The sequence below is a fragment of the Lepidochelys olivacea genome (assembly GCF_965140295.1).
Source record: "Lepidochelys olivacea isolate rLepOli2 genome assembly, chromosome: 10".
Lineage (NCBI taxonomy): Eukaryota > Metazoa > Chordata > Testudines > Cheloniidae > Lepidochelys > Lepidochelys olivacea.
In genome coordinates this window covers 33934201-33959125 of record NC_140420.1, presented here as the reverse complement: position 1 = coordinate 33959125, position 24925 = coordinate 33934201, and the positions used below count along the sequence as shown (strand labels likewise).

The window sequence follows — 24925 nt, the reverse complement described above, 5'->3', positions numbered from 1 at the left end:
GATGACCTTGGGCAAGTTACTTCCCCTCTCTGTACCTCAGTTTCCTCATCTGTGAAATGAGCTTATACTGACTTCCTTTAAGTCCTTTGAGACCAACAAGCGCCCTATATAATCAAATTAGAATAAAACAACTGACCACTTCACATTCAAAACTGCTAAAAGCAAATGGGGGAGGGGTCATACACCCACCCTGGGGAAAGGAGAGAGGAAGGCAATATGCACACAGCCAGCAGTACTCCGGATGGAAAACACCCGGGCAACTGTTTTCAAAGTGAGCAGAGATGAGACCCAATGGGTTGCCGGGTTGAGCCAGCCCCACAGCAGGATGGACTGCCTGGAAGGACCTAGGTACCCATCAGGATGAGGCTTGGGGAGGAGGTCTTAAATTGCCATAGTCTGCACACCCAAACCAAGATGCCCACCTACTACTGCTCCCCGCACAAGCGGCCAGTGACAGAGCTGCCTTGATGTGTAGATGACAGTGATGGTGCCTGATATGGACTGGTGGGACTAGGCCAGCATAGGGCAAGCAAGCTTGCATATGAGAGCACGTTTTCATACCACATAAATCTCTGGACCAAGAGAAGACATAAAGTAGGAGAGAGACTCCTGATTTCCCAGGGTTGAGAACAGACAGTTCTGACCCATCCGCTGGCAGTGTCTCTCCAGCATCCCTGCATGGGGTGAGGAGGGAGCGTGCTGCTGCTTTAAATCTGTAGCAAGAAGCCAAGCCAGGGGGACCAGAAGAAGGTTCTAGCCAGACCTCTGCTCTGGGGATGGAGGGACTGTAGGACTAGCCCAGCTTCCCTGCCTAGAGAAAAGTCTCTGGAGTGGGGTTAGAAGAAAGTGACCCTCTCTGTGAGGTGCTGCCGCTGTCACATGGCCTCAGGTGTGGACACATTCTGAGCCCACAGAAATAAGAGGCAAAGAAAGTGCCAGAGTGCAGCCTTTCAGCTTGCTGAGGTGTGGGGGTGGCGAGTGGAAGGACCTCCTCCCCGGATGCTGAACAGCAATGAACCATCACACAGCCAGCCGCGAAGCACAGGTCAGTACAGTCCTGCAGTGGGAAGCAAAGCTGAAAACCTTTATAAATCATTTGCCTTTGCGGAGGAAGCAGATAACTGGGTGTTTGAGGAGTGTTTCAATGCAAACAGGGATGTAATGTGCATGGGCGTGCTGTTGCCAAAGGGCCACACTCCACCATCCTTATTCATGCTGTGTAGTGCCTTACCCCACACATGGGCTACACCCAGAGTAAGGTACTGCTGAGTGATCGCTTCATCCCTGGAACACAAGGGGCAAGCACCACAGTGAGCCTATGAAAATGGAAATCGCCCAGCAAGGAAGCTGGAGCAAGAACCAGTAAAGGAGATCCCCTGAAGAACCGGGACGCCCCATTAAAATCCCTCTTAGGAGTCTGGAGTTCTCTGGGCAGAAATGGGCCCTACTCATCTGCCACTACCAAATTCATGGTCCACTTTGGTCAATTTCATGGCCATAGGATTTTAAAAATAATAAATGTAATTATTTAAGCTATTTAAATCTGAAATTTCATGGTGGTGTAAATGTAGGGGGCCTGACCCAAATGGGAGCTGTGGGGTAGTTGCAAGGTTATTGCAGGGGGGTTATGGTTCTGCTACCCTTACTTCTGTGCTGCTGCTGGCAATGGCGCTGCCTTCAGAGCTGGGCAGCCAGAGAGCGGCAGCTGCTGGCTGGGATCTCCGCTCTGAAGTCAGAGCCCCCACCAGCAGCTGCGCAGAAGTAAGGATGGGATGGTATGGTATTGCCATCCTTATTTCTCTGCTGCTGCCTGCAGAATTGGACCCTCAGTCAGCAGCCACCACTCTCCAGCCACCCAGATCTGAAGGCAGCGCAGAAGTAAGAGTGGCAATACTGCAACACCCCTAAAATAACCTTGTGGCCCCCCTGCAACTCCCTTTTGGGTCAGGACCCCCAATTTGAGAAACATTGGTCCCCTCTGTGAAATCTGTATAGTATAGGGTAAAAGCACACAAGACCTGATTTCACGGGAGGAGACAGGACTTCATGGTCCATGATGTGCTTTTTTTTCATGGCCATGAATTTGGTAGGGCCCTACAGATGCATCATGGGAGAACACAGGGCAGCTGAGGTCTGCTGGGTCTGGAAACCCATGCAGGAAATGTAAAGAGGAAGGATGTTGGGGGCAGGTCTGTGATAGCCCCAGGGCTCAAGGGAGAGCCAAGCAGTGTTAGCCACAACTGTGGGGTACTGATCTCAGCATTGGCAATACAGTCAGATTCAGACTTGGGGCAGAGGTGACTGCAGTTTGTAAAGAGGCTTTTAAGGAGACAGGCCCTCACCCGAAGCTAAAGAAGCCCAGGATAGTGCTCAGTAGCCCTGCAGGGCCAGGTAGATTACCTGGTGAATGCATAGCTTGCACTGGCTACAGAGGCAAGGACTGTGTGCATGGGGCCTCCTGGCTGGAGTCACAATCAGTGAGATGGGCCCTCCTGAAACACCCAAGGGAAGCAAAACAGCCTGGTTAATGAAGAACCAGTGAGGGTCCTGCTGCCCTTGGTGCTCAGTACCAGCCCCAAGGTGCCAGTCCTGCTGCTCCCCAGAGCGAGGTAAGAGCTAGACAGCAGAGAGACTGGAGTAGCAGAACATACTCTGGACCCAATGAGAAGGGCTCCCCATGAAAACTGGGGGCAGTGACTGTCTGCAGAGACCCTGAAGCTGGGAGCAAGGAAATGCAAACTCTCCCCACTGTCACATGACACAGGTCAGAGACTGTAACTGGAGGTAAATATGGCCCTTGTCATACTGACAAAATTCCAAAGCGCTTTATGAACTCTAGAGTTACATGGATCACTTTGGGCCCTGTTATTAAATGGCCACTTCTGGAGAAGAACATGTTACTGTGCATTAATACACTGACAGTACTCATTAGTTTAGGACACGTTACAGACTAACACGGCTACCACTCTGAATCTGCAAAAAGAACGAGGAGTCCTTGTGGCATCTTAGAGACTAACACATTTGTCTAAGTAAGCTTTCGTGGGCTAAAACCCATTTCATCAGGTGCATGTCTCCTGCTGATAATAGCTCACTTTAATTGATCACTCTCGTTATAGTGTGTATGGCAACACCCATTTTTTTTCATTTTCTCTGTGTGTGTATGTATATATATATACACACACCATCTCCTACTGTATTTTCCACAGCTTGCATCCGATGAAGTGGGTTTTAGCTCACGAAAGCATATGCCCAAATAAATTTGTTGGCCTCTAAGGTGCCATAAGTACTCCTCGTTAGTTAGGACAGGAAGTAAATTAGGGTCTATTGAAACCCCAGGGAGAATGTATGTAGGAAGGACGAAATTACTCTGATGGCTTTAGGTGCTGCTATTTCAGTTAGAGCTGTCATCTTTGGGAAAGGCTCCTACTGGACAAGAGTCAGTCTTCATTGCACAGCAACTTGGAGACCTTGTCGGGTGGGGTCGTGATGATGCCTGGACATTCAGGCTGTTTGTTTACTAGTTGTGCAGGCCAGAAGAAGGACCCACAAAGTCAGAAGCAAGCCTGGAAAATTGGGTGGCAACCCTGTTCTCACCTTCCACCTAATGAGACTTTTCACTACTGGAAACTCAGGCCTTATCTTCAAGCTCAGAAAGCAGTTATGGTTAGAAAAGAGATTCTCTACCCTTCCGTGTTCCTTGTCCCTCTTTAATGTCCAGATCTAATGCACTCAATGTTCAGATTTTTTTTTTCCTCAATTGCCAGCTCTGCAAGTGGGATCTGAGTCAAGCTGCTGATTCTTTCGCCACCCTCATCAATATTCTGGCCTCAAAACTATTGAGTATCTATATGTAGATTCAGTCAAATACTAAATTAGAAATAATATTAATACAAAGCCAGATTGAAAGTGAATAGAGAACTAGATGAACCAAAAACCAGAACGTCTGTCCTGCAGGAAATACCAATGTTTCAATATTTGTTTTTATCCCAACTTGGGATTAAAGTCAAAATATCAAAAGTTTTTATGGAACAAAACTGGCTGGGCTACATCTTCTATTAGGCACTGTGGCAGGTCAGCCAGAAGGAGAGATTGTCAAATGCAGTTTAGGGCCCCCAGGAGAGAATGGAGTTGTAGTTCTGGTTTCTCCACAATCCGCAATGAGGCATCATGGTGGCTCAGGCAGATGATGAAGAGAGCAATGTCAACCCCATTCAAAATGAAACATTTCATTTTTATTTTCTTGATGGAAAATGCATCAAAATCCATATTTTCCCCTGGGGAACTTACACAACCATATTTTCCAATGGGAAAATGTTTTGTTTGAAATTTCCAACCAACTCTATTTGCATGTAGTATATGTGATCATTTATTGCTATGAATAAGAACAAATACCATTGGCTAAGCAAACTCTTAGCCCCACAAAACCAGAACACTTTAGAACAGAACACTCTTCAGATTATGTTTTAATAACTTGCTATTGTCATAACCCCTTGTAAAGTTACTATACAGGAATTCCAGCGCTGATCATTTTTAAAGGTGGAGATGTCTCTCTGTCTAGGAAGACATTTTAGCAATAATCTATCCTGGAAACAATTTTCTTCTTTTCAAAAGAGATTTATTAATTCGTTTTAAATAAATGGGACTAATACACTCATGACCAGTTAAAGACCTTACTGTGAATGCTTCTTGCTTATATTATTGAACTCTCTACCAAGTCAAAGTAATTTTTTTAAAAACATGGGGTCAGATCTGTGACTAGTGTAAATTGGCTAAGCTCCGTTTAAGTCAATGGGGCTGTAGAGTTATACCAGCAGAGGATTTGGCTGAGATTTCACAAGTGAGAAATGAGACAAATGGCTTCCCTTCACAATATAAACTAGCACTGTGCAAAAATTTCTCTCAAATTGCTTTTTGATGGAAATTTATTTTGACTCTATGAAGTCTTTTATGAGAAGTGTCTGCTTTCCATGGAAAATTTAAATTTTTTCATTGGAAAACTAAACACTTGAAAACCAAAATATTTTAATTTGGAAATGCTCCTGTGGTGGCTCATGGGATTTGTAGTTCAGTTACCTCCTGTCCCCATTCTCCTTTATGGGCCAATCTCCATGCCCAGACTACATCTCCCATGATCCACCACAGCAAGGTACTCCCATGATGCTCTGCCTCCCCTCCCCAAGCAGAAAGTGTAGTGCATCATGAAGGAAATAATCAGACCAAGGAACATAGCCTGTAGAGGAGAATGGGAGCATGAGGTGCCCATACTGCAACTCCCATGAAGCACTGCAGCATTTCCAAACTGGTGTGTGCTTTGTTTTGGTTTTTTTGTGGGTCAGTTTTGGCCAAAAAATTTTGAATTTCTGTCCAGTCACCCTTTTCCTGGGGGGGCGCTGGTTTTTTTGAACAAGCTCTACAGCCCTTCTCCCCAGCCTTCAAACCAGCATCCTGACAGGGTTTGAGTTCATGGCCAAGGAGGAGGGGATGGAAAGACCAGCAGAGACAGGCTCTGATATAATGAGAGGATAAGAAGCACTCAGTGCTATAGGAAGCTGCCAGAATGCAATGGAACCTCTTCAAACCGTCTGCTTCTCTCCTGTCTGCTGGTCCATTCTGAGCCATGATCAGCATAGGCCTTGAGGATGAGAAGGCTGCAAACTAGCCGTGCTGCAGGCGCCATCGTGTGGGAGCCAGTCTCCTTCGAGCTACTTAGCTTCAAGCAGCAACTTAAACAACTATTTGGACAAACCCAAGTATAAGACTTGTGGCTGTAGTTCAGCACTAAATGTCTGTTCAAAGCCAAATTCTCAGCTGAAATTTTTGGCACCGAGCTTTTGATTCTGCTGATGATGCATGGGGCAGAGCAGAAGGGACTACACTCTACCGTCCTGCAGCTTTTTTGGCTCTGCAGGGCTGGCAGGAATAAAATTGTATTTTTACCAGTAAGCTCAGTGAATACATCTCCTGGGCTGAGGGAAACAGCAGCAGGCACAGGATCCTCTTGCCACTTTTCGGATCATAACCACATGCTTAAATCCTTTGGAGACGCATCCTGAGATGCTAAGGGTGGAGAGGTTACCCTGGAGATGGCCAAACTCTTGCCACGTGATCTGTGTAGGTGAGAAGACACTTACAGGACATGAATTTGGGTCTCACCCAAGCTCCAGGGATGAACTAGCTACAGAGCTGAGTTACCTTTGGTGAGGGTTATTGTGGGTGTTTGGTCCTGTCTGTGAAAGGGAGCAGTTAGTGACAAATAGTGAACCTACCTCATTTGGGTGGAGTCATCGCAGATAGTTCCCTTAAAAACATCCACTCAATGTGCAGCAACAGTCAAAAAAAAAAAAAAAGCTAAGAATGTTAGCAAGCCTTAGGAAAGGGACAGATAATAAAACAGAAAATATTGTAACCCCTTTATATAAACCCCAGGCGTGCCCACACCTTGAATACTGCATGCAGTTCTGGTCACCCCATTTCAAAAAAAAATGAGAATTGGAAAAAGTACAGAGAAGGGGAAACAAAAATGATGAGGGGGATGGAACATCTCTCCAGCTGAGGAGAGATTAAAAAGATGGCGACTGTTGGATTTAGAAAAGAGATGACTAAGGGAGAAGTGGGGGAGATTATGACAGAGGTCTGTGAAATCATGAATGGGGTGGAGAAAGTAAATAGGGAAATGTTAGTTACCCTTCACATAACACAAGAACTATAAGTCACCTGCCTAATTTAATAGGCAGCAGGTTTAAAACAAACAAAAGGAAGTACTTGTTCACACAATACACCCTGTGGAACTCATTGGCAGGGGATATGGGCTCAAAAAATAATCAACTGAGTTCATGGTGGATGGATCCATCAATGGCTATTAGCCCAGATGGTCCGTGATGCAACCCTACGCTCTGGGTGTCTCTAAACCGCCAATTGCTAGAAGCTGGGAGTGGACAACTAGGGACAATCACTCAAAATTGCCCCGTTCTATATGCTCCCCCTGAAGTTTCAGTCACTGGCCACTGTCAGAAGACAAGATACTGGGCTAGGTGAACCCACTACAGCTGTGCTTATCTTCTTATGTGCCTCGTCTTTAAAATTCCCATTTCAAGGCTCTAATCCAAGGGCCAAATTCTGACCTCAGATGAGCATGTGGGAAGATCCTAGAACTTGGCCTGTGTATTTAAACACTTATCTCAGATGGACTGGGAGACCCTGTGGCCTAGACCCCGACTGTTAACCTGGATCTCTTGGGTAAGGAAAGACACCAAGCTAGGGAGGCTGTGAGGAAAGCAGTGAGCTGGACTATCTGGCTGCCATCATACAATCATGTTCCCCTCCACTTGTATGATCTCTCCTTCCCACATCTTAGAACATCGCATAGAATGCTGCTGTTGAAGATGCTTCTGCAGCACTCTTGTTTCACCCCCTTCTCCATGCAAACATCACAGGTACTAAAACAACACACATCACACCATGCACTTGCTTGTCCCTTTAAGCCTCGGTCCACCCTGCCCCCTGGCAAGGTGTGAGGGCGGTGAACAGGTCTCTGGGCCTGTACTGTGCAGTTGCTCATGAATGCTGCTTCAGTCTGGAATGAACCTTTTCTCTCATAAGATGCAACATCCCTCTTGTTGGCAAAGACTCAGCCTCCAAAGTTCAGTGCCCACCAATCAGAGTCGCCCAGGCATGCAATATAGGTCATCTGTGGCCAGCTGGCCCTGCCCCCTCCCACGAATTGTTATCTGCTGGGAACCATAGCATTCCAATGTCTAAGCCATTGAGCTGAAGCTCCCATGGCACAAGCCAACACAGAGACTAGCTGGAGGGTCACACATTTACAGCACTGAGAACTAAATGAAACACCAGGAGACTCCTGATTGGTGATGCTGCACTTTTGAAAAGGATTTTCAGTTGAATTGAAAACTCTTATTGCTCTGCTAGGGAGAAAGAGGTAACTTTTGCTGTCTGCTTCCCTGCTGTTCCTGCTTCTGGCTGGATAGGATTAGTTTCTTTTGCTCGCTGACATCGGACCTGTAACTGGAGAGGCTCTGAATCCCACTGTTGTATTCTTTAGGTTTAGTTATGCTAAATCTTGGCAAGAGAAGAGAAAATAGCAACGCTCTAGCACCCTGTTCATCTTGTGAAAACCTCTAGCTTTGGTAGGCCCACAGAACAAAAACATGGCACTAGAGAGAAGAAATGCCAGACCCCAAGCAATGGTCTGAACTCTACATGGTGATCAGCAGAGAACCAGCTCGGGGGGCTTATAAAATGAAAATGTTCTTTGTTTTGTTTTACCAGCTGTGTTTAGTGAAGAGTAAAAATCCCCACGTTCTAGGACTTCACAGCATTCGAGTAGAGGATTCCGAATATTTGAGTGACACTGGCTGTTTCTCTCACTTCCTCATGTCTCCGCTGCGGGCAGGGTGTGAATGGCCACTCGTGCAGACATACCCGCACTAGCTGTGGTCTAGCTAGCTCACTAAACCTAGCAGTGACAAGGCAGCCGGGCGGGCTTCAGCATGGGTTTCACAAGCCCACCTGACCCTCCTGGTATGTTCTACAGCCAAGGCTGATGCTAGCACTGCAGTGTCCTCACTGTTCTTTGTCATGAGCTAGCTGGAGTGCAGGAATGTCTATACGAGCTGCAAATCACACCCCGGGCTGCAGTGTAGACATCCCCTGGGGAAGGGAAAGGGAAAGAGATCAGTGAGCGAGAGAGAGCGGGGGAAGGTGCTGAGCTAGGACATGGAGAAGGGAGTGAAGAAAGATAAGACAGGGAAGCAGGAGAGTTTTACTGCCTGATGTTCTGTGGCACCTATGCCTTCAGATGGAGCTGCGGGTACTCAGCACTTCTGAAAACCAAGCCTAAAATGTCTGTCCAGCTGCAATCCCCTGGTGCCATGGAAGGCCCAGGGTGCACCTGCTGTGCTAACTGCAGGTGGGTGGTAGCAGGTCCGGAGTGCCAGCTGAGCACTCCCACACGTGTCCTGGCCGGGCACCTTGGCACAAGAAATGTTGATTCCCGGTAACCCAGTGGCAATGGGTTAAGGACAAGATCCCTGCGTTGGTGCTAGAGCCCCAGATCTGCTGTTTATAGGTTCCTTGTTGTCACATGGGCATTGTCTGCACATCAGTCACTAAATGACTGGAGAATAGCTAATGTGATGCCAATTTTTAAAAAGGGCTCCAGAGGTGATCCCAGAAATTACAGGCCAGTAAGCCTGACTTCAGTACCAGGTAAACTTGTTGAAACAAAATTGTCAGACCCTTAAATGTTGAGGAAGAGCCAGCATGGTTTTTGTAAAGGGAAATCCTGCCTCACCAATCTACTAGAATTCTTTGTGGGGGTCAACAAGCATGTGGACAAAGGGGATCCAGTAGATATAGTGTACTTAGATTTTCAGAAAGCCTTTGACAAGGCCCCTCACCAAAGGTTCTTCAGCAAAGTAAGCTGTCATGGGATAAGAGGGAAGGTCCTCTCATGGACTGGTAACTGGTTAAAAGATAGAAAACAAAGGGTAGGAATAAATGGTCAGTTTTCAGAAGGAGAGAGGTAAATAGTGGTGTCCCCAGGGGTCTGCACTGGACCCAGTCCTATTCAATGTATTCATAAATGATCTGGAAAAAGGAGAAAAACAGTGAAGTGGCAAAATTTGCAGATGATACAAAATTGCTCAAGATAGTTAAGTCCTAGGAAGACTGCGAAGAGCTACAAAAGGATCTCTCAAAACTGGGTGATTGGGGGTCTAAATTAGCTGTTACCACTCAAGAAAGAGATCTTGGAGTCATTAAGGATAGTTCTCTGAAAACATTCACTCAATGTGCAGCAGCAGTCAAAAAAGCAAACAAAATGTTGGGAATCATTAAGGAAGGGATAGATAATAAGACGACATATCATATTGCCTCTATATAAATCCTTGGTACACCAATATCTTGAATACTGCATGCAGATGTGGTCGCCCCCATCTCAAAAAAGATATATTGGAACTGAAAATGATTCAGAAATAGGCAACAAAAATTATTAGATGTATGGAACAGCTGCCATATGAGGAGAGAGTAATAAAACTAGGACTTTTCAGCTTGGAAAAGAGATGACTAAGGGAGGATATGATAGAAGTCTATAAAATCATGACAGGTGTGGAGAAAGTAAATAAGGAAGTGTTATTTACTCGTTCTCGTATCACAAAAACTAGGAATTACCAAATGAAATTAATAGGCAGCAAGTTTAAAACAAGCAAAAGGAAGTATTTTTTTTCACACAACGCACAGTCAACCTGTGGAACTCCGTGCCAGAGGATGTTGTGAAGGCCAAGACTATAACAGGATTTAAAAAAGAACTAATTAAGTTCATGGAGGATAGGTCCCTCAATGGCTATTAGCCAGGATGGGCAGGGATGGTGTCCCTAGCCCAGCGGTCTCCAACCTTTTTTACACACAAGATCACTTTTTGAATTTAAGATCAACCCAGGATCTACCCTGTCCCTTCCCCGAGGCCCCACTGCTTCCCTGGGGACCCTCCCCAATCACTCATGGGGCTGAGAGGAGCAAGGAATGGGCGGGAGGAGCCAGTGGGCTGGCAAAATCTCGAGGCGCAGTGCAAGCAGAGCAAGCCGGGGCCCCTTCTGAGCATGGGCCTGGCTCCATGGTGCCACTCGTGCCATTGTAAACCCAGTACTGGAGGATGGGGTGAGGGCTCTGGGAGGGAGTTTGGTTCAGGAGGTGGCTCTGGGCTGGTGCAGAGGACTAGGGTGCAGGAGGAGGTGAGGGGTCTGGGAGAAAGTTTGGGTGCAGGAGGTGGCTCTGGACTGGGGCAGGGGGTTGGGGTGTGGGAGGAGGGCGGGTGAAGTGGAGGCTCCAACCAGGAGGTGCTTACCACAGGTGGGTCCCTGCCTGTCCTGGCCCCACGCTGCTCCTGGAAGCAGCTGGCTGCTGACATGTTTCTGTGTCCCCTGGGGAGAATGGGGGTACCAGTTGTCCATCTGCTGCCCACAAACGCTGCCCCCACAGCTCCCATGGGCCGGTTCCTGGCCAATGGGAGCTGCAGGGATGGTGCTGGGGGTAGGGGCAGCATGCGGAGACACCTCACACACACACACACCCCCAAGGGGCCGCAGAGATGTGCCAGCAGCCAGCCGCTTCCGGGAGTGGCGTGGGGCCAGGGCAGGCAGGCAACCTGCCTGAGACCTGCTGTGTCGCTGGACTTTTAGCAGCCTGGAGATCGCGATTGACTGGCAGAGGCTCCAGGATCAGTCCAGGCTGGCGACCACTGCCCTAGCCTCTGTTTGCCAGAAGCTGGGAATGGGCGACAGGAGTGGATCACTTGAGGATTACCTGTTCTGTTCATTCCCTCTGGGGCACTTGGCATTGGCCACTGTTGGCAGACAGGATACTGGGCTCGATGGATCTTTGGTCTGACTCGGTATAGCCGTTCTTATGTTCTCTGTCACCAGCGCGGTTTTCTTCCCTCGTTGACAACCCCAGGAGAGAAAAGCGCCACTCCAAATTAAAGCTCTTGTCTGAGCTTCCATGCAGGGAGAAGTGAGGATTTGAGGTCAGAGAAGGAAGCCCAGGGACAAAGCTGAAGACTGACAGCTTGCCCCTGATGATTGGTGACAACATGCCATTTCTGACCTCTCACTCCCTGAGCTGGGACCACTGTGCAGGCAGAGAGCTCAGCCTCAGGGCTGGAGGGAGAGAACGGAGTTCCTCATTTCGCTCACCAGCATCCCTTCCACCTGACTTCAAGGAACACCGCTAGACTCAACATCACAGTCCTCAGTGAATGCTGCATGGGGGGTGCTAGGAATCTGAGCTCCATGGCTAAGTGTCTGAAGTTGCACCAATGACTAATTCACAGGTTGTGCAAAAGGGGGTGAAGGCCACGTAGGGTGAAATCCTGGCCCCACTGAAATCAAGGGCAAAGCTCCCATTGAATTCAATGGGGCATGATTTCACCTCTGGAGTTCAGAAAAGGGTGAGCAGCTGGAAAGGGGGATGGGGTCAAAAGAGGAAATATCAGGGGGAAAGTCTCTGAGGCAATTCAGGGGTGGTGCCCAGAGACAAAACGTGACTCTGGCAGGGATATGATGTAAAGCTGCCTCTCTCACCATGGCAGAAATCCCTGTGGCTCTTGGCAGCACACACACAGCCCCCCCCAGACCCTCCTCCCCATTGCTGTCAAACACCATTTCCCCATGCAAAGTATGTTTGAAATATTACCCAATTGGCACCATTTTATACAATATTCAGCTAGCTTGTACAGACTGAAGCCATAGTAATTCTCTGCTCAGAGTGGGGGTAAGGCCAGGGGTTGGGAGCTGGTTGATCTGGATTGCCTTCCTGAATCTGCTTCAGAGTCTCTGGGTAACCTTGTGCCATTCTCGTACCCTCTGTGTGCCTCAGTTTCCCCATCTATAACATTAGAAGAAGAATACTTCCCTACCTCACAAGGGTCCTACCCAGCTAATTACTGAAGCACCTGCTTAAATCCCACTAGCGCTGATCAGGAATTCCTTGGTAACTGTTTTCTTGTTGAAAATGTTGATTAATCAAAATCAAAACAGGAAAGGATAAGTTTGGCCAAAATTCTCAACTCAAAGAAATGTTGAAAAGCAAGTTTTGAAATTGTCAAAATGTCCCGTTTTGACCTTTTTTAAACCAAAAATTCTGGTTTCCCGGTTTGAAACAAATTTTAGTTTCAAAATTTGAGCTCATTATAGTAAAAAAAAAACCCAATTTTAAAATTAAATAAGTTGAAATTAAAGCAAAATGTTTGTTGATCCAAACCATTTTTTTTTAAATCTCAAATATCTTCCTAGAATGGGAAAATCACATCCTGCCCAGCTCTAAACCCCATTGATTTTAAACAGATGTGTAAGTGGTGCCCTAAATTGGAGCCAGAGAGATTGCAGGGATTAATTCATTCTTATTTGTAAAGCATTTTGAGACCCAAGTGCAAAAGTATAACCCGTTTTGCATTATATATGGATAATACATTATTTGTAGATAGAATAATTAATATATTATTTCCAGATGAACATATTGCTTGTATTATATATATTTGTACCAATTATACATTTTACTTTGTTTCTATAATGACATTATACAGCATATGATATAGGATTGAAGTTACTCAGTTTAAAGCGATAGGTATGATAAATTATTCAGAGTAAATGCGATAAAATACATGGCTGTTTTCAGCATATTCCCGCCCTTTCCCATCGTATGCAATGGTTTCAGTTTTAGAACATGGAAACAGTTCTTTAAATGTTAGTGTTACACTGCACCCCTGAGCAGCTCATCAGGAGCCAGGACTGAACCTGGGATGGGTAGCTCTCAAAACATGAGCCTTTACTGCCCGATCTAATATAAGAACAGCCATATTGGGCCAGGCCAATGGTCCAACTAGTCCAGTCTCCCGTTTTCTGACAGTGGCGGTGCCAGATGCTTGAGAGGGAATGAACAGCACAGGGCAATCATCAAATGATCCATCTCCTTTTGTTCAGTCCCAGCTTCTGGCAGTCAAGACACAGCAATGAGGAACCAGGCTGTAGCAGGCTCATCAACCTTTGTGTTTCTGTGGCTCAGCCACTGTGCCACTGGAGGGTGACAGAGCACTGCACTGAGTGGGTTACACTGGCAGTGTGCCTGATCGCTTGTGCGGAAATGTTTCCCACACATCTTTCCCTCACAGTGGTTGTCCTGAGGCCCAGACTCTTCATGGGCTCTTTGTGCAGCGTCCTCTGCAGCTGGGAGGGTTGCTTGTCTCTTTCTAAGTGCCAGGTGGATCAGGCCTGAATCCAGGGAATTCAGGCCTGATCCACCTGGCACATGCTGAACAACAACTCCCTGTGGCCTCTTGGTGATATCAGTTGTCCATGCTTCTCAGCAGATGGCTCCAGGTTTGATCCTGCAGAAACTCACCTCAGTAATTTTTGCCATTGACTTCAGGAGGGCTAGTTACATGAGTAGCCTCACTTGAAGTATTCCTCACTTGAGTAAGGGGCTTCAGGATCAGGCCCTTATGCCCTGATCCCATGAAAGTCCACTGCAAAACTCCCATTGATTGTAATGGTGCAAGATCAGGCCCTTGATGAGTTTCCTACTGATCCCTACCAGCTGGGGCATGCAATGTTCCCCTGCTGCCAGCCCCATTGTGCCAGTCTGCCCAGTCTCTGAACCTGGCCTTGCACCTCTCAGCTTGCCCATGTATATCATGGGGATCATGGCAAAATCTCCAATTGATTTGTGTTCTAAAAGAAGTTGTAAAAGGGAAACCTGCAAAAATGCACGCACATCTATTCCACATGCAAAAACTTGCCCATGTCCACACAAATTGCCACTTTGCTTGCACAAAAGAAATAATTGCAGTCACAATGGCCTGCTTGGAGTGCGTGAGGGCATGTTTTTGTGGAGGCATACACATTTTTGGGGAAACACTACTGCCTGTGAAAAGATGCCTGGAAAAACTAACTCAAAATTCACTAAGCAAATATGTCTTCAAAATGGAGTAGAAAAACATTCCTTTCAAGACCTTGCATAATTTGGGTAGGGTCAGTCTGAGGGGACTTTTATGTAATAATCCAAGATGACCAGGAAGGGTGGAATCGGTTAAATACTTATGGCTTTGTGGTGCTTTGAATATGAGGTACTAGGAGATCCTGGAATTACCCCGAATTTGTCCATCACCACTTAATAGAATTCTAAAGCACAATATCCACTGGGACATGTGTGGTCATCTGGGTGTGAAGCTCCTACAGAACCACTGTTCAGTGAGGTCTGCCCCAGCTACTACTGTAGTCAATGGGCGTCTTTCTGTTGACTTCGGTGGAAGTTGGATCAGGACTTTAACCCTATTGTGCGCCACAAGCAATGCACATTTGGTGGGGTGGCCCACTGCACTATGTGGACAGAGGTCCAGCCATAGGGCCGTACATAATCAGGCAGCCAAAGGGTGAGGCTCGTTCCACTCTGGGTATAGTCAGGAGGGCGGCAATCAAGTACGTATAATTTCTTCCATCTCACAGATGATGATCCGACTGAGGGAGTCTCCTGCCTGTCTAGCACCAACTCAGACTTAGCTAACATTGGGCACCTGGGTCAGTCACAGACCGGACTGTTTTGTTCCACATATTCAGTACCAGGGGTTCTGAAGGCTAAGCACAACCCTAGCAGCATAAGTAGCATGTGTGCACCCGCATATCCATGACCCTGGCCCTGCGCGATTCTGTCGCTTTGCCCTGCTCTTGCAAACGGCTGAAGGAACGTTGGAAAGTTTCCCTGAGCTCGGAACATTTAGCTAATTGTGTGGGACAGGGCAGCTCTTGTTCACTCTTCAGCTGGGACATTAGTTACAGCGGGGAGCTCAAATTCTAGTGCTTGTTCACTTCCTTTTGTTATTTCCCCTCTCTGCAGATGGGGAGATTACGTCCAAGCCAATGGTGCTGTTCTTGGGACCGTGGAGCGTTGGCAAATCCACCATGATAAACTACCTCCTAGGGCTGGACGACACGCCCTACCAGCTGTACACAGGTAATGTGTGCTCCGGCTCGCCCATTGTTTCTGCTTAATGTGCTGTGCAAAGGGTACAAGCAGGCACTGTCACTCGTACATTCACTTCTCAAGTCAATTTCAGCCAGAGCTTGGCTGGTAAACATTGTCCCCAGCTGCTCTTTGAACCTCTCTTTTTACTCATTGCAACCTCCCAGGCTGTTAGGTGACAGCCATCACTCTGGTCAGGGAGGGCTTGAATCCTTGCAACCCTGCTCCTGTAAGAGTCAGAGGAATTGGTGCAGAGAAAGACAGATGAGATTCCTCTTCACCCCCCGGGATCAAGCTGTGCATCTGCCGAAGCAGCATTCCTACTTCCTGCAGTCCAGAGGCTCAGGACTGAGATCTTCCATCCTGATAGGGCATTGCACTGCAGGTCACTTTCCAGGCCAGCAGAGTAACAATCTTCTAACAAGGGGAACTTGCCCTTTTCCTTCTATCCTTCCCCTCCATGCGTGGAGCCAATTAATTTACTTTAACAGGCATGACATTTCCCATCTCCTCTTCTCAGCTCCCACTCCCTTTTATCCCTGAACACCGCTGAGCGTAGCACTGCTGAATTAAAACCTGTACTGAGCTCTGGGCATAGGGAGAATCAAGGCACTAGAAAGCAGAGCTGGTCCTTTATTATGCTTTTCACACTCGTGATATCTCAGTGTAGATTAACCACTGCAGGAAAAAACTGCACTCATGCATCCATGGAATAGCTACAACCCGGTCTACACTATAGAGTTTAGGTCGACATAGGCTGCCTTATGTCAACCTAACTCTGTAAGCATCTACACTAAAATGTAGCTGCCACCGGTGTAATCCACCCACTACACCAATTTAACAACTCCACCTCCACGAGAGGCGTAGCCCGTAGTTTGATGTAGTTAGGTCAATGCAGTGTCAGTGTAGACACTATGTCTCTTATACTGACACTTGCTGCCTTTCGGATGCAGTCCCACGATGCTCCACACTGAAAGTCCTGGTGAGGACATGCACCGCTGACACAAGGAGTGTAGTGTGGACATGCAAAGCAATTTAATTACTGTGGTGGCTGTACAAACTAACTTAGGTTGTCTTAATTTTATAGTGTAGACTTGCCCTATGTTTCCTCAAGACATTCTACAAGGCATGAGGTACATGATATTGCAAGATGCTCTCTGACCATACCTGTTGCTTTGGATCACCCTCTGTATATTCATGAGTAAGCAGTATCCTCCCCAGATAGTATCAGACACCGAGTCTGACTCATTTCCAGCAGGAGAGCTTAGACTTTAGAGCTCACCTTCTCTGCTTCTCTTGTTACTGGACAGGGGCTGAACCCACCACCTCTGAGTTCACAGTCATCATGCACGGCCCGAAGCTGAAGACCATCGAGGGCATTGTGATGGCTGCTGACAGTGCACGCTCCTTCTCTCCCCTCGAAAAGTTTGGGCAGAACTTCCTGGAGAAGCTGATCGGGATAGAGGTGCCTCATAAGCTTTTAGAGCGGGTCACCTTTGTAGACACACCGGGCATCATTGAAAACCGCAAGCAACAGGAACGAGGTAGTAACCTGCTTTGTTCATTGTAAGAAAGACCAGAAAAGAAGGAGCAATATAAATGTGAGATAACAACAGTCCCTTGCTCTTCTACAATGCTGTTCATCAGTAGATCTCAAAGCGCTGTAGTATTTTCCCTGTTTTACAGGTGAGAGGAAAAAAGTGACAGTGGCTGATCCAGGAAGAGAACCAAGGTCTCCTGAGGCCCAGTTGAGGCTGTATTCATTAGGTCACACACAACAAAGGGCCAGTGAGGAGGTGTTGCTGGGCGTTTATTTGTAGATTGCAGAAGCATCAAAATTTTGCCCGCCTGTGTTTGTAATGGCCACCTGACACAGGCCTCAGGGACACACCCAATATTCATAAAATAGAGCAGATAGAGCATACTTCCTCTTTAATATGGAGGGGCAATGTTCAGAGACTTAAGCAAGAAGGGGGTGTTTGTGGCCTTTGGGCTGTATTTAGCCTATGGGCTGCACTTTGCCAATTATTTTCTATCATATTCTTAAACCTTTGATCCAGGCCCCTGCCAAAACCTCTGTGTTAGAGCAGGACACGATGGAATGCTGGAACACCACAACTTCCAGGATAACGTATCTCACAACTGGGGTAGCACTGCTGGGGTTTGTCACCCCATAGACTAGATACATTAGGCAGCATTGGAGTGGCCAAAGCATGGCCTCAGAAAACAATCAGAGCACAGATAATCAACAACAGGCTGCAGAGAAAAGGAAAGTTTGGAAGTGACTTGGAAAGAATTTAATTCCAGAAGAAGCAAAACACACCCCCAACCACTAGGAGGCAGCAGTGTGTACATCAGAGTGGGCCCAGAGGTGAAAGGCAGTACCACCATATTAATAAAATGTTTGAATGGTCTACTAAAATCTGTTATTTACCTATATGCTCATCAGTGCATTAATTACATGGCATCCCCACCTCCGTTCTCTCAATATCTACCTTAAATCCAGGGGGAAATCCTGTTCCAATGGCAAAACTCCCGTTGACTTTACTGGGGCCAGAATTTTATCAGAGAATGCCAGCTAAGGCACCAGTGCTAAGTGAATATAGACTGATTGTGGATATTGGCGCCAAGCTGATCTGCGATGGTTTTAGTAGCTGAGAAACAAGATTTCCCACTGCATGAGGTCTAAGTCTGAAGGGGTCTGGACATGGTAGGCCTGTGTCGTATCTATGCTGGTGACTGAATGGATCGGTCCTGTATTAGATGTGGGGAGCTGGACATTTCTGGTTGATTTTTTTCTCTCTCCTTTCCCAAAGGTTACCCATTCAATGACGTGTGCCAGTGGTTCATTGACAGAGCCGACCTCATCTTTGTCGTCTTTGACCCTACAAAGCTGGATGTGGGTCTGGAGCTGGAGATGCTGTTTCGTCAGCTGAAGGGCCGGGAGTCTCAGATAAGAATAATCTTGAACAAAGCGGACAGTCTCGCCACTCAGGAGCTTATGAGAGTCTATGGCGCCTTGTTCTGGAGCTTGGCTCCTCTGATCAATGTCACTGAACCTCCCAGGGTCTATGTCAGTTCCTTCTGGCCCCCGGAATATCACCCTGAAACCCACAAGGATCTGTTCCTTAAAGAAGAAATCTCGCTCCTAGAAGACCTTAACCAGGTGATTGAAAACAGGCTGGAGAATAAGATTGCCTTCATCCGCCAACATGCCATCCGGGTTCGCATCCACGCCCTCCTGGTCGACCGCTATCTGCAAACCTACAAGGACAAAATGACCTTCTTCAGTGATGGGGAGCTGGTATTCAAGGACATTGTAGAAGACCCTGACAAGTTCTACATCTTCAAGTCTATCCTGGCAAAGACCAATGTCAGCAAGTTTGATCTCCCCAACCGCGAGGCTTATAAGGACTTCTTCGGCATCAATCCTATCAGCAGCTTCAAGCTGCTAGCTCAGCAGTGTTCCTACATGGGAGGATGTTACCTGGAGAAGATCGAAAGGGCCATTACTCATGAGCTTCCTGATCTCTTGGGGAGTATTGGCTTGGGGAAGAAGCCCAGTGTTCTCTCCTGTGACACAACTGGCTGTGGTGAAACCCCAAGGAACCGCTATAGGAAACCATAACATGCTATGTACTAACATAACCATTCATGTTTTCCTGTTGGTGAATGAGCTTATGTCTTATCTGTCCAAGAAGCCATGGTTTATTAACCCTTTGAGTGCCACACTGGCAAGAGCTACGGTACAACGAGGACTTTGAGTCATTGACATTAATGGCAGAGGAAGCGGGGTGGGCATAGAAAAGAGAATAAAGAACTGTGAATTCCTGACATTATCTTTGTTATTTTAAATAGAAAGCAATGTTTAAGCTGTAAGTAAAAGCAACAAATGGTGAACTAACGCTTTAGATGCTTTTTCGCTGGTACTGAAGTTCATGAGTGTGGAACAAGAAGTTCAACCTTTGCATACACTAAGCAGACAGGGAGTAGGAAACGCAGACTCTGGAATGATAACCTGGAGGAAGGCTCCGACACCTTGACCTGGAGAACTGGAGAGGGTCACCGCTGGGGAGAGAGAGATCCAGCAGAGTAAATGTCAGCTTTTGGTGGCTGTATATAGGCATGAGGACCACAGAAATGCCTATACATAAATAATCTGTTTATTTTCTTTCCAAGACTTGTAGGCCATCAGGTTCAGTTCTTTGTGAGCTCCGTTTGGATGACAGTTGAGCTATAACTCAGAATCTTTAGCATTCACCCAGGTATTAGTCCTCTCCTATCCCCGGGGTAGGGAAAGAAAGACCCCATGTCCATGTTTAGACTGGATTCAGTCCAATCTCTGGAAACATATGGCATTGTTAGCACCAAATGCATGTCCCAGGTGGGATTTGGAAGTCTGGCTCAGAAGGAGAAATGGACTAGAGCTGAAAGAGCAATGGCACTTGAGTTACATTTGAAAGACAGTGGCTGTAACTCAAGAAAGTTCAGAAGAAAGCCTTTGAAAGCACCGGTCTGTCCCTGTGCCTGAGAAGAGGCAGAGAGCTTAGTGTATGCATTTGCCGTTAGCGTCATGCAGTTGCTGGCAAGTCAAGCACAAACCTTGGTAGGGCTCAAAGGGTTAATCGATTTGCATTTTGACCTTGTTTATGCCAGTGTTGCATGTTTTCTCCAAGTCAGATCCCTGTGTTGTTGTTCGGTTTGGAGGAAGACAGGTACACCCTCCGTTTCACAGCTGTTGCCTGTTTTCTCTTCCAAACTTTTTGCTGTAGGTTAGGCAGTCAAAGGTATCTGGGCCCTATCTTATTTGGGCTGAGCCAAGCAGTCATATTTATTTGTTGGCGTTGCCATGTTGTTCACCTGCCCCAACACACCAACACCCAAAATTGTGAGTTGCAGGAAATGATGCCATCAGAACCAGTTCTAGCCTCTTTGTGGACATAGTTCATTGTAGATGGCAACTAAGGCACAGGGGAAGTATGGGAGCCCTCTTCACCAAGCAGGTATTGTTTGGTTGCAATGACCCAGCATGGCTGGTGGTTGAGCTAAGCACTAACTGAAGAAAAAGGTGGATGTTGCCCTGAACGGTGAATGGTGTACGAGACCTGGTAAATAGCCTTTCCTCATTATTCTTCCTGTCAAATGGACCAGAGGCTGGTCTTCAGAGAACCTTCTGAGTGAAAGTACTCACTGTAACATGCCTATGGGCCTTATCTGCTTGGGGTCAAGAATACAATGAAATGCCAAGCAAAGCAAGGCAAAGATAGAAAGACAATAGGAAAAAGAGCCATATGTTGGCTTTTTAAAGAAGAAACTTGAGCAGATGAGAAAGCGGAAGGTGCTGACCAGAGCCTGTTGGGAGCTTGGCATGGGGTCCGAAAGGCAGCACCTCTCTGATTCACATGTGAGAATAGAGATGGAGCTGTCACTACAGGAGAACCAAACGTATCTAGCACTGGTCTGGAATTCAGCTTCCTTGCTGCTGAAACCTTGAGTTTAAAAGAAATGGTCTTTTAAAGCAATCCAGGTGAGTTCTAGTGGACACTGTTTCATGGGTGCTTGACTTGATCCAAATGTGTCACCCTGGAGGACACATCCGATGGGTAATGCGTCCCAAAAGGCTGGGTGCTGGAGAAGAAACAAGCACATCGATGAGTACTGCAAGAGGGCAGGTTACATGCCGAGGGATTTTGTGCACAGCACCGAAAGGAACCGGGGCAGCTAATGAAGGCAAAAAGAGGCGTCCGAGAAACTGGCATCCAAAATAGCACAAAGAGAAGTGACATGCTGGTGAGTCAATATATAGTGAGGTCTCAGACTGCCTTGGAGCTGCTTCCTCCATTCACTTCTATTCTTCTTTTACTCACTTCCTTTTACGTTACCCCATTGCTCCTCCTCCTCCTTCTTTGTCTTGGTCACCCACTTTCTCACGTCTCATTGTTCTCCATTAAGCTTACCGGCTGCTCCTGTCACTTGGCCTAGTTTTGCATGGTTTTCTTAGGAGCGAATGAAAAAAACTGTCAAAACTGTGCTAATTTTGCCACTGCTTCTGCCATCACATTATGTTTTATTGTCACCATAAGCAAATAAGTCTGTTAAACTTTTCTAATTCTCTGTGCCTTATTCTTCCTGCTTGTTCTTTGCCTTTTTGTTTCTCTTTGCTGTGCTGTCATCTTCTTTTTTTCTTTCCCTTTTCTTCAGTCTTTCTCCTGCCTTTTCTTTCCTCCGTTTCTTGCCATCCTCTTTTCACTATACCCAGGTCCTTCCTTCCTAGTTCCCTCTAGGTCACTAGCATCCTGCCGGTCATAAAGCTACTGCTCTCCTTTTGGGTGTTGGTGTAGGTGAGGATTATGGTGTGGCTGGTGTTACCAACACGATATAGACGGAGGAATGCTAGCAGCATTGAGGAGGATGTAAAGCATGGTTGTCTACAGGTACTGGGCCTGTTGGTTGACGTCCTGTTGGGTAAGCATTCATTGACAATGAAGATCTCTGCATATACTCAAGAAAATTTCCTGTAATTGGATGAGTTCACCTTTTCACGTGCGACTGACACAAGCACAGTACTGGCTCAAAAGCCCAGCATAGAGGCTCATGCACTGATCGTAACCACCTTCCCATCTGAAAATTTACACTAGGATTCTCTTTTTAAAAGCACTCCTGGCGCTCCAACTTTAACCCCCCTGTGGCCTGACATAAGGTGACCCTTAAGAAACAATGGACCTAAGAAGTTGAAGAGAGATTTTTGTGCATTTGTTTAACTGCACATCTAGCTGGGCCCACTCTCAGCTCTTGTTGGCTGCCACAGCCCTTGTTGGGAATCTGACACATTTCTGATGGCCTTTCTTCCCAAGCCCCTTGACACTTGAAATGACTTGCATGGCCACAGCAAGTGATTGTTAGTCTAAGGAGGTCTGTAGTTCAAAGCCCACCTCACCTGGCCCAGTCTGATTACAAAGCAGGCTCCTACCATCAATCTGACCGTCTCTGTTCTATGAAACAAAATTAACTTGATTAGAAACAAAATATAAAGCATGACATGAGTGATGCGTCTCTGAGTTACAGGAAATGCATCAGGAATGAAAACAGGGAGCCTGAAGACTTTTTTTAAATTTTGCTAAAAAACCCAACATCCCTAAACCCACTGTTGTGTGCTTCTTTTTTAACAGGAATCTGGACAGACACATTATAAGGAATTACATGCTGTAATATATTCCCAATTAGGTGTTCATGATAATGTGCATTTGGATAAAATTGTTGGTCCTGTAAATCATCCCGTTTAATAAAATCAGTATTTTTCAAACACATTCCACGGCTATATTTGCTTTCTTTGCCTGTCCACAGAGGTGCTGGAACCATGGACTTGCTTCTGTTGAAGTCAATGGGAGTTTTGTAATTGGCCTCAAAGGGAGCAGGATTGGGCCCCATGCAGTAGAGCGGTGCTTATACAAAACGAGGGGACGAAAGGACAGAATCCCAGATTGCGCCTCTGAGTTCCAAAGGGAAATGAAATGTTGCCCTCAGATGCACACAGGTGGCTCTGGTTGATGTTCATGCTGCTAACAGAAAGCATAGAGCAGTACCCAAACTGGACGGGGAGATGATGGTGGAATAGGGAAGCATCAGAACACCCAGCTTTCAGCCTTTGCCATACCGCAATCCCATGTTACAAAAGAAGGATGTTTTGGGACCCACACCCTCTCAGTGAGCCATAGAGAAGGGGAGAGCTCTCTTCATAGCTCCCCACACATGGCATAGTGGATCATCTTAGCTTTAGGGGCGAGGCACTCCTCCAAGCTCAGCTTCTACTGCCTCACCTCTCCTGCAACCATTTCAGGATGTGCTAAAAGGGGCACCTCACCTAACCACAATCCAGCTGGCACAGTGCTCCATGCTCACCAGAGGAGAGCTCCCCCATCATCTTCTTGCTCTCCCTCACCCAAGAACCCACCGCCAGGCCTCCTCTCCCTTTCGGGGCCTCGCAGAAAAAATGGCTCTCATAGGACATGGCTCACCTGGTACCACTCCAGTACAGGAGCATCGGTTAGGAATAAGAGGCATTCTTTAAGGACACATTCAACCCACACTTTCCCAGTTAAGGTTTGCGCTGGACACTGCTGGGAGCTGTAGAGTCTTCAGAGGAAGGGCCATGGGCACCACTGGAGGCAGTTCAATGAAACTTCTGCTCAGCGTGCAGCTGCGATCAAAGCAGCTAACAGTATCAGGATGCATAAGGAATGGGATGGAAAATAACATAGAGAATGCCTTCAATCAGTGATGTGGCTTTGTGCAGCACTGGTCACCCTATCTCTCACATGACAGGGCAGAACTAAAGGGGTTCAGAGCAGGGTGATGAGAATGACCAGGGGCCTGGAAAAACTCTCATGAAGAGATACTGGAAAGGCTGGGATTATTACCTTAGAAAAGGGACAAATCATCATTAAAATCTATGAAACAATGAATGGGCTAGACAAGGGCAATGAGGACTTCCCTTGCTCTTATGTTAGAGGACAGGGAGAACAGGACAGTCAGGAGATTAAAAGGTGGGAAATTCAAACTCCAGAAAAGGAAACACTTTGCCCACACATGTGATTACACTGTAACACTCGCTGCCGCAGGAAGTCACTCAGACCAAGAATTTAACAAGATTGTAAAGGGGACTGGGTATTTATATGGAGACTATGAATATCCAGTTATTGTAATTAATGACGACAAATTCTGGAAGGCGTATTAAACCTCACAGCGCAGGGTTTAGGTCAATCACTAACTAGCAGAGACCAGGTTGAGACACAGCTGGGGTAGGTCACAGATTATCTCACATCTACTACTGTGGGGCTCTTGCACCTTCTGATGCTGGCCGTGGTAGGAGAGAGGCTCCTGGTGTGGATGGCCCTCAGGTCTGATACAGCCTAGCTGGTCCTACATTGCTCTAAAGATTTAGCTGCCAAGTTGTCCTCTTGCTTATCAGAATTTTACGTGGATTCTTCCTAATCTACTCCAGCTACATCTACGCTGGGCACAAGGGGTGTGATTCCCATCTTGTATAGACATATTCACACTAGCTCACATTGAACTAGGGTGCTAAAAATAGTAGGTGTAGTCATGGTTGCATAGGCAGTAGTGAGTGGCAGTACAGGCTAGCTGCCTGCATATGTATTGTAGTGAAGCAGAGTGACCTCCCTCCGAGCCTGAGCCCAAGGGACCATTACACTCTCCTGGTGGGTGGAGCTGAGCCAGTCCGGCCCCACGTGCCGGGAGTATGGGGGCAGGGCAGGAAGTATAAAGAGAGGGCCCTGCAACTCAGTTGAGCGGGAGCCAGATGGGTCTCCATTGCTCCAGAACCCTGCCCCCAGAGGAGAACAACCCTGGAGAGGAGCTGCTGGGACTGCTGTCCACA

General features: G+C 46.9%; 1 protein-coding gene across 1 annotated transcript in view; it reads left to right on the top strand.

Moving 5' to 3' along the window:
* SRL (sarcalumenin) overlaps positions 1 to 21587 on the top strand; it is a gene marked incomplete at its 5' end in the record, with an annotated part of 103945 nt that extends 82358 nt beyond the window's left edge. Inside the window, 3 exons of the mRNA XM_084640696.1 lie at positions 15403 to 15519; positions 16839 to 17072; positions 18345 to 21587. Coding sequence (XP_084496822.1) covers positions 15403 to 15519; positions 16839 to 17072; positions 18345 to 19156 — 1163 coding nt within the window. The 3' untranslated portion in view covers positions 19157 to 21587. The remainder of the gene's footprint in view (positions 1 to 15402; positions 15520 to 16838; positions 17073 to 18344) is intronic.
* Positions 21588 to 24925: the final 3338 nt, after the last annotated feature.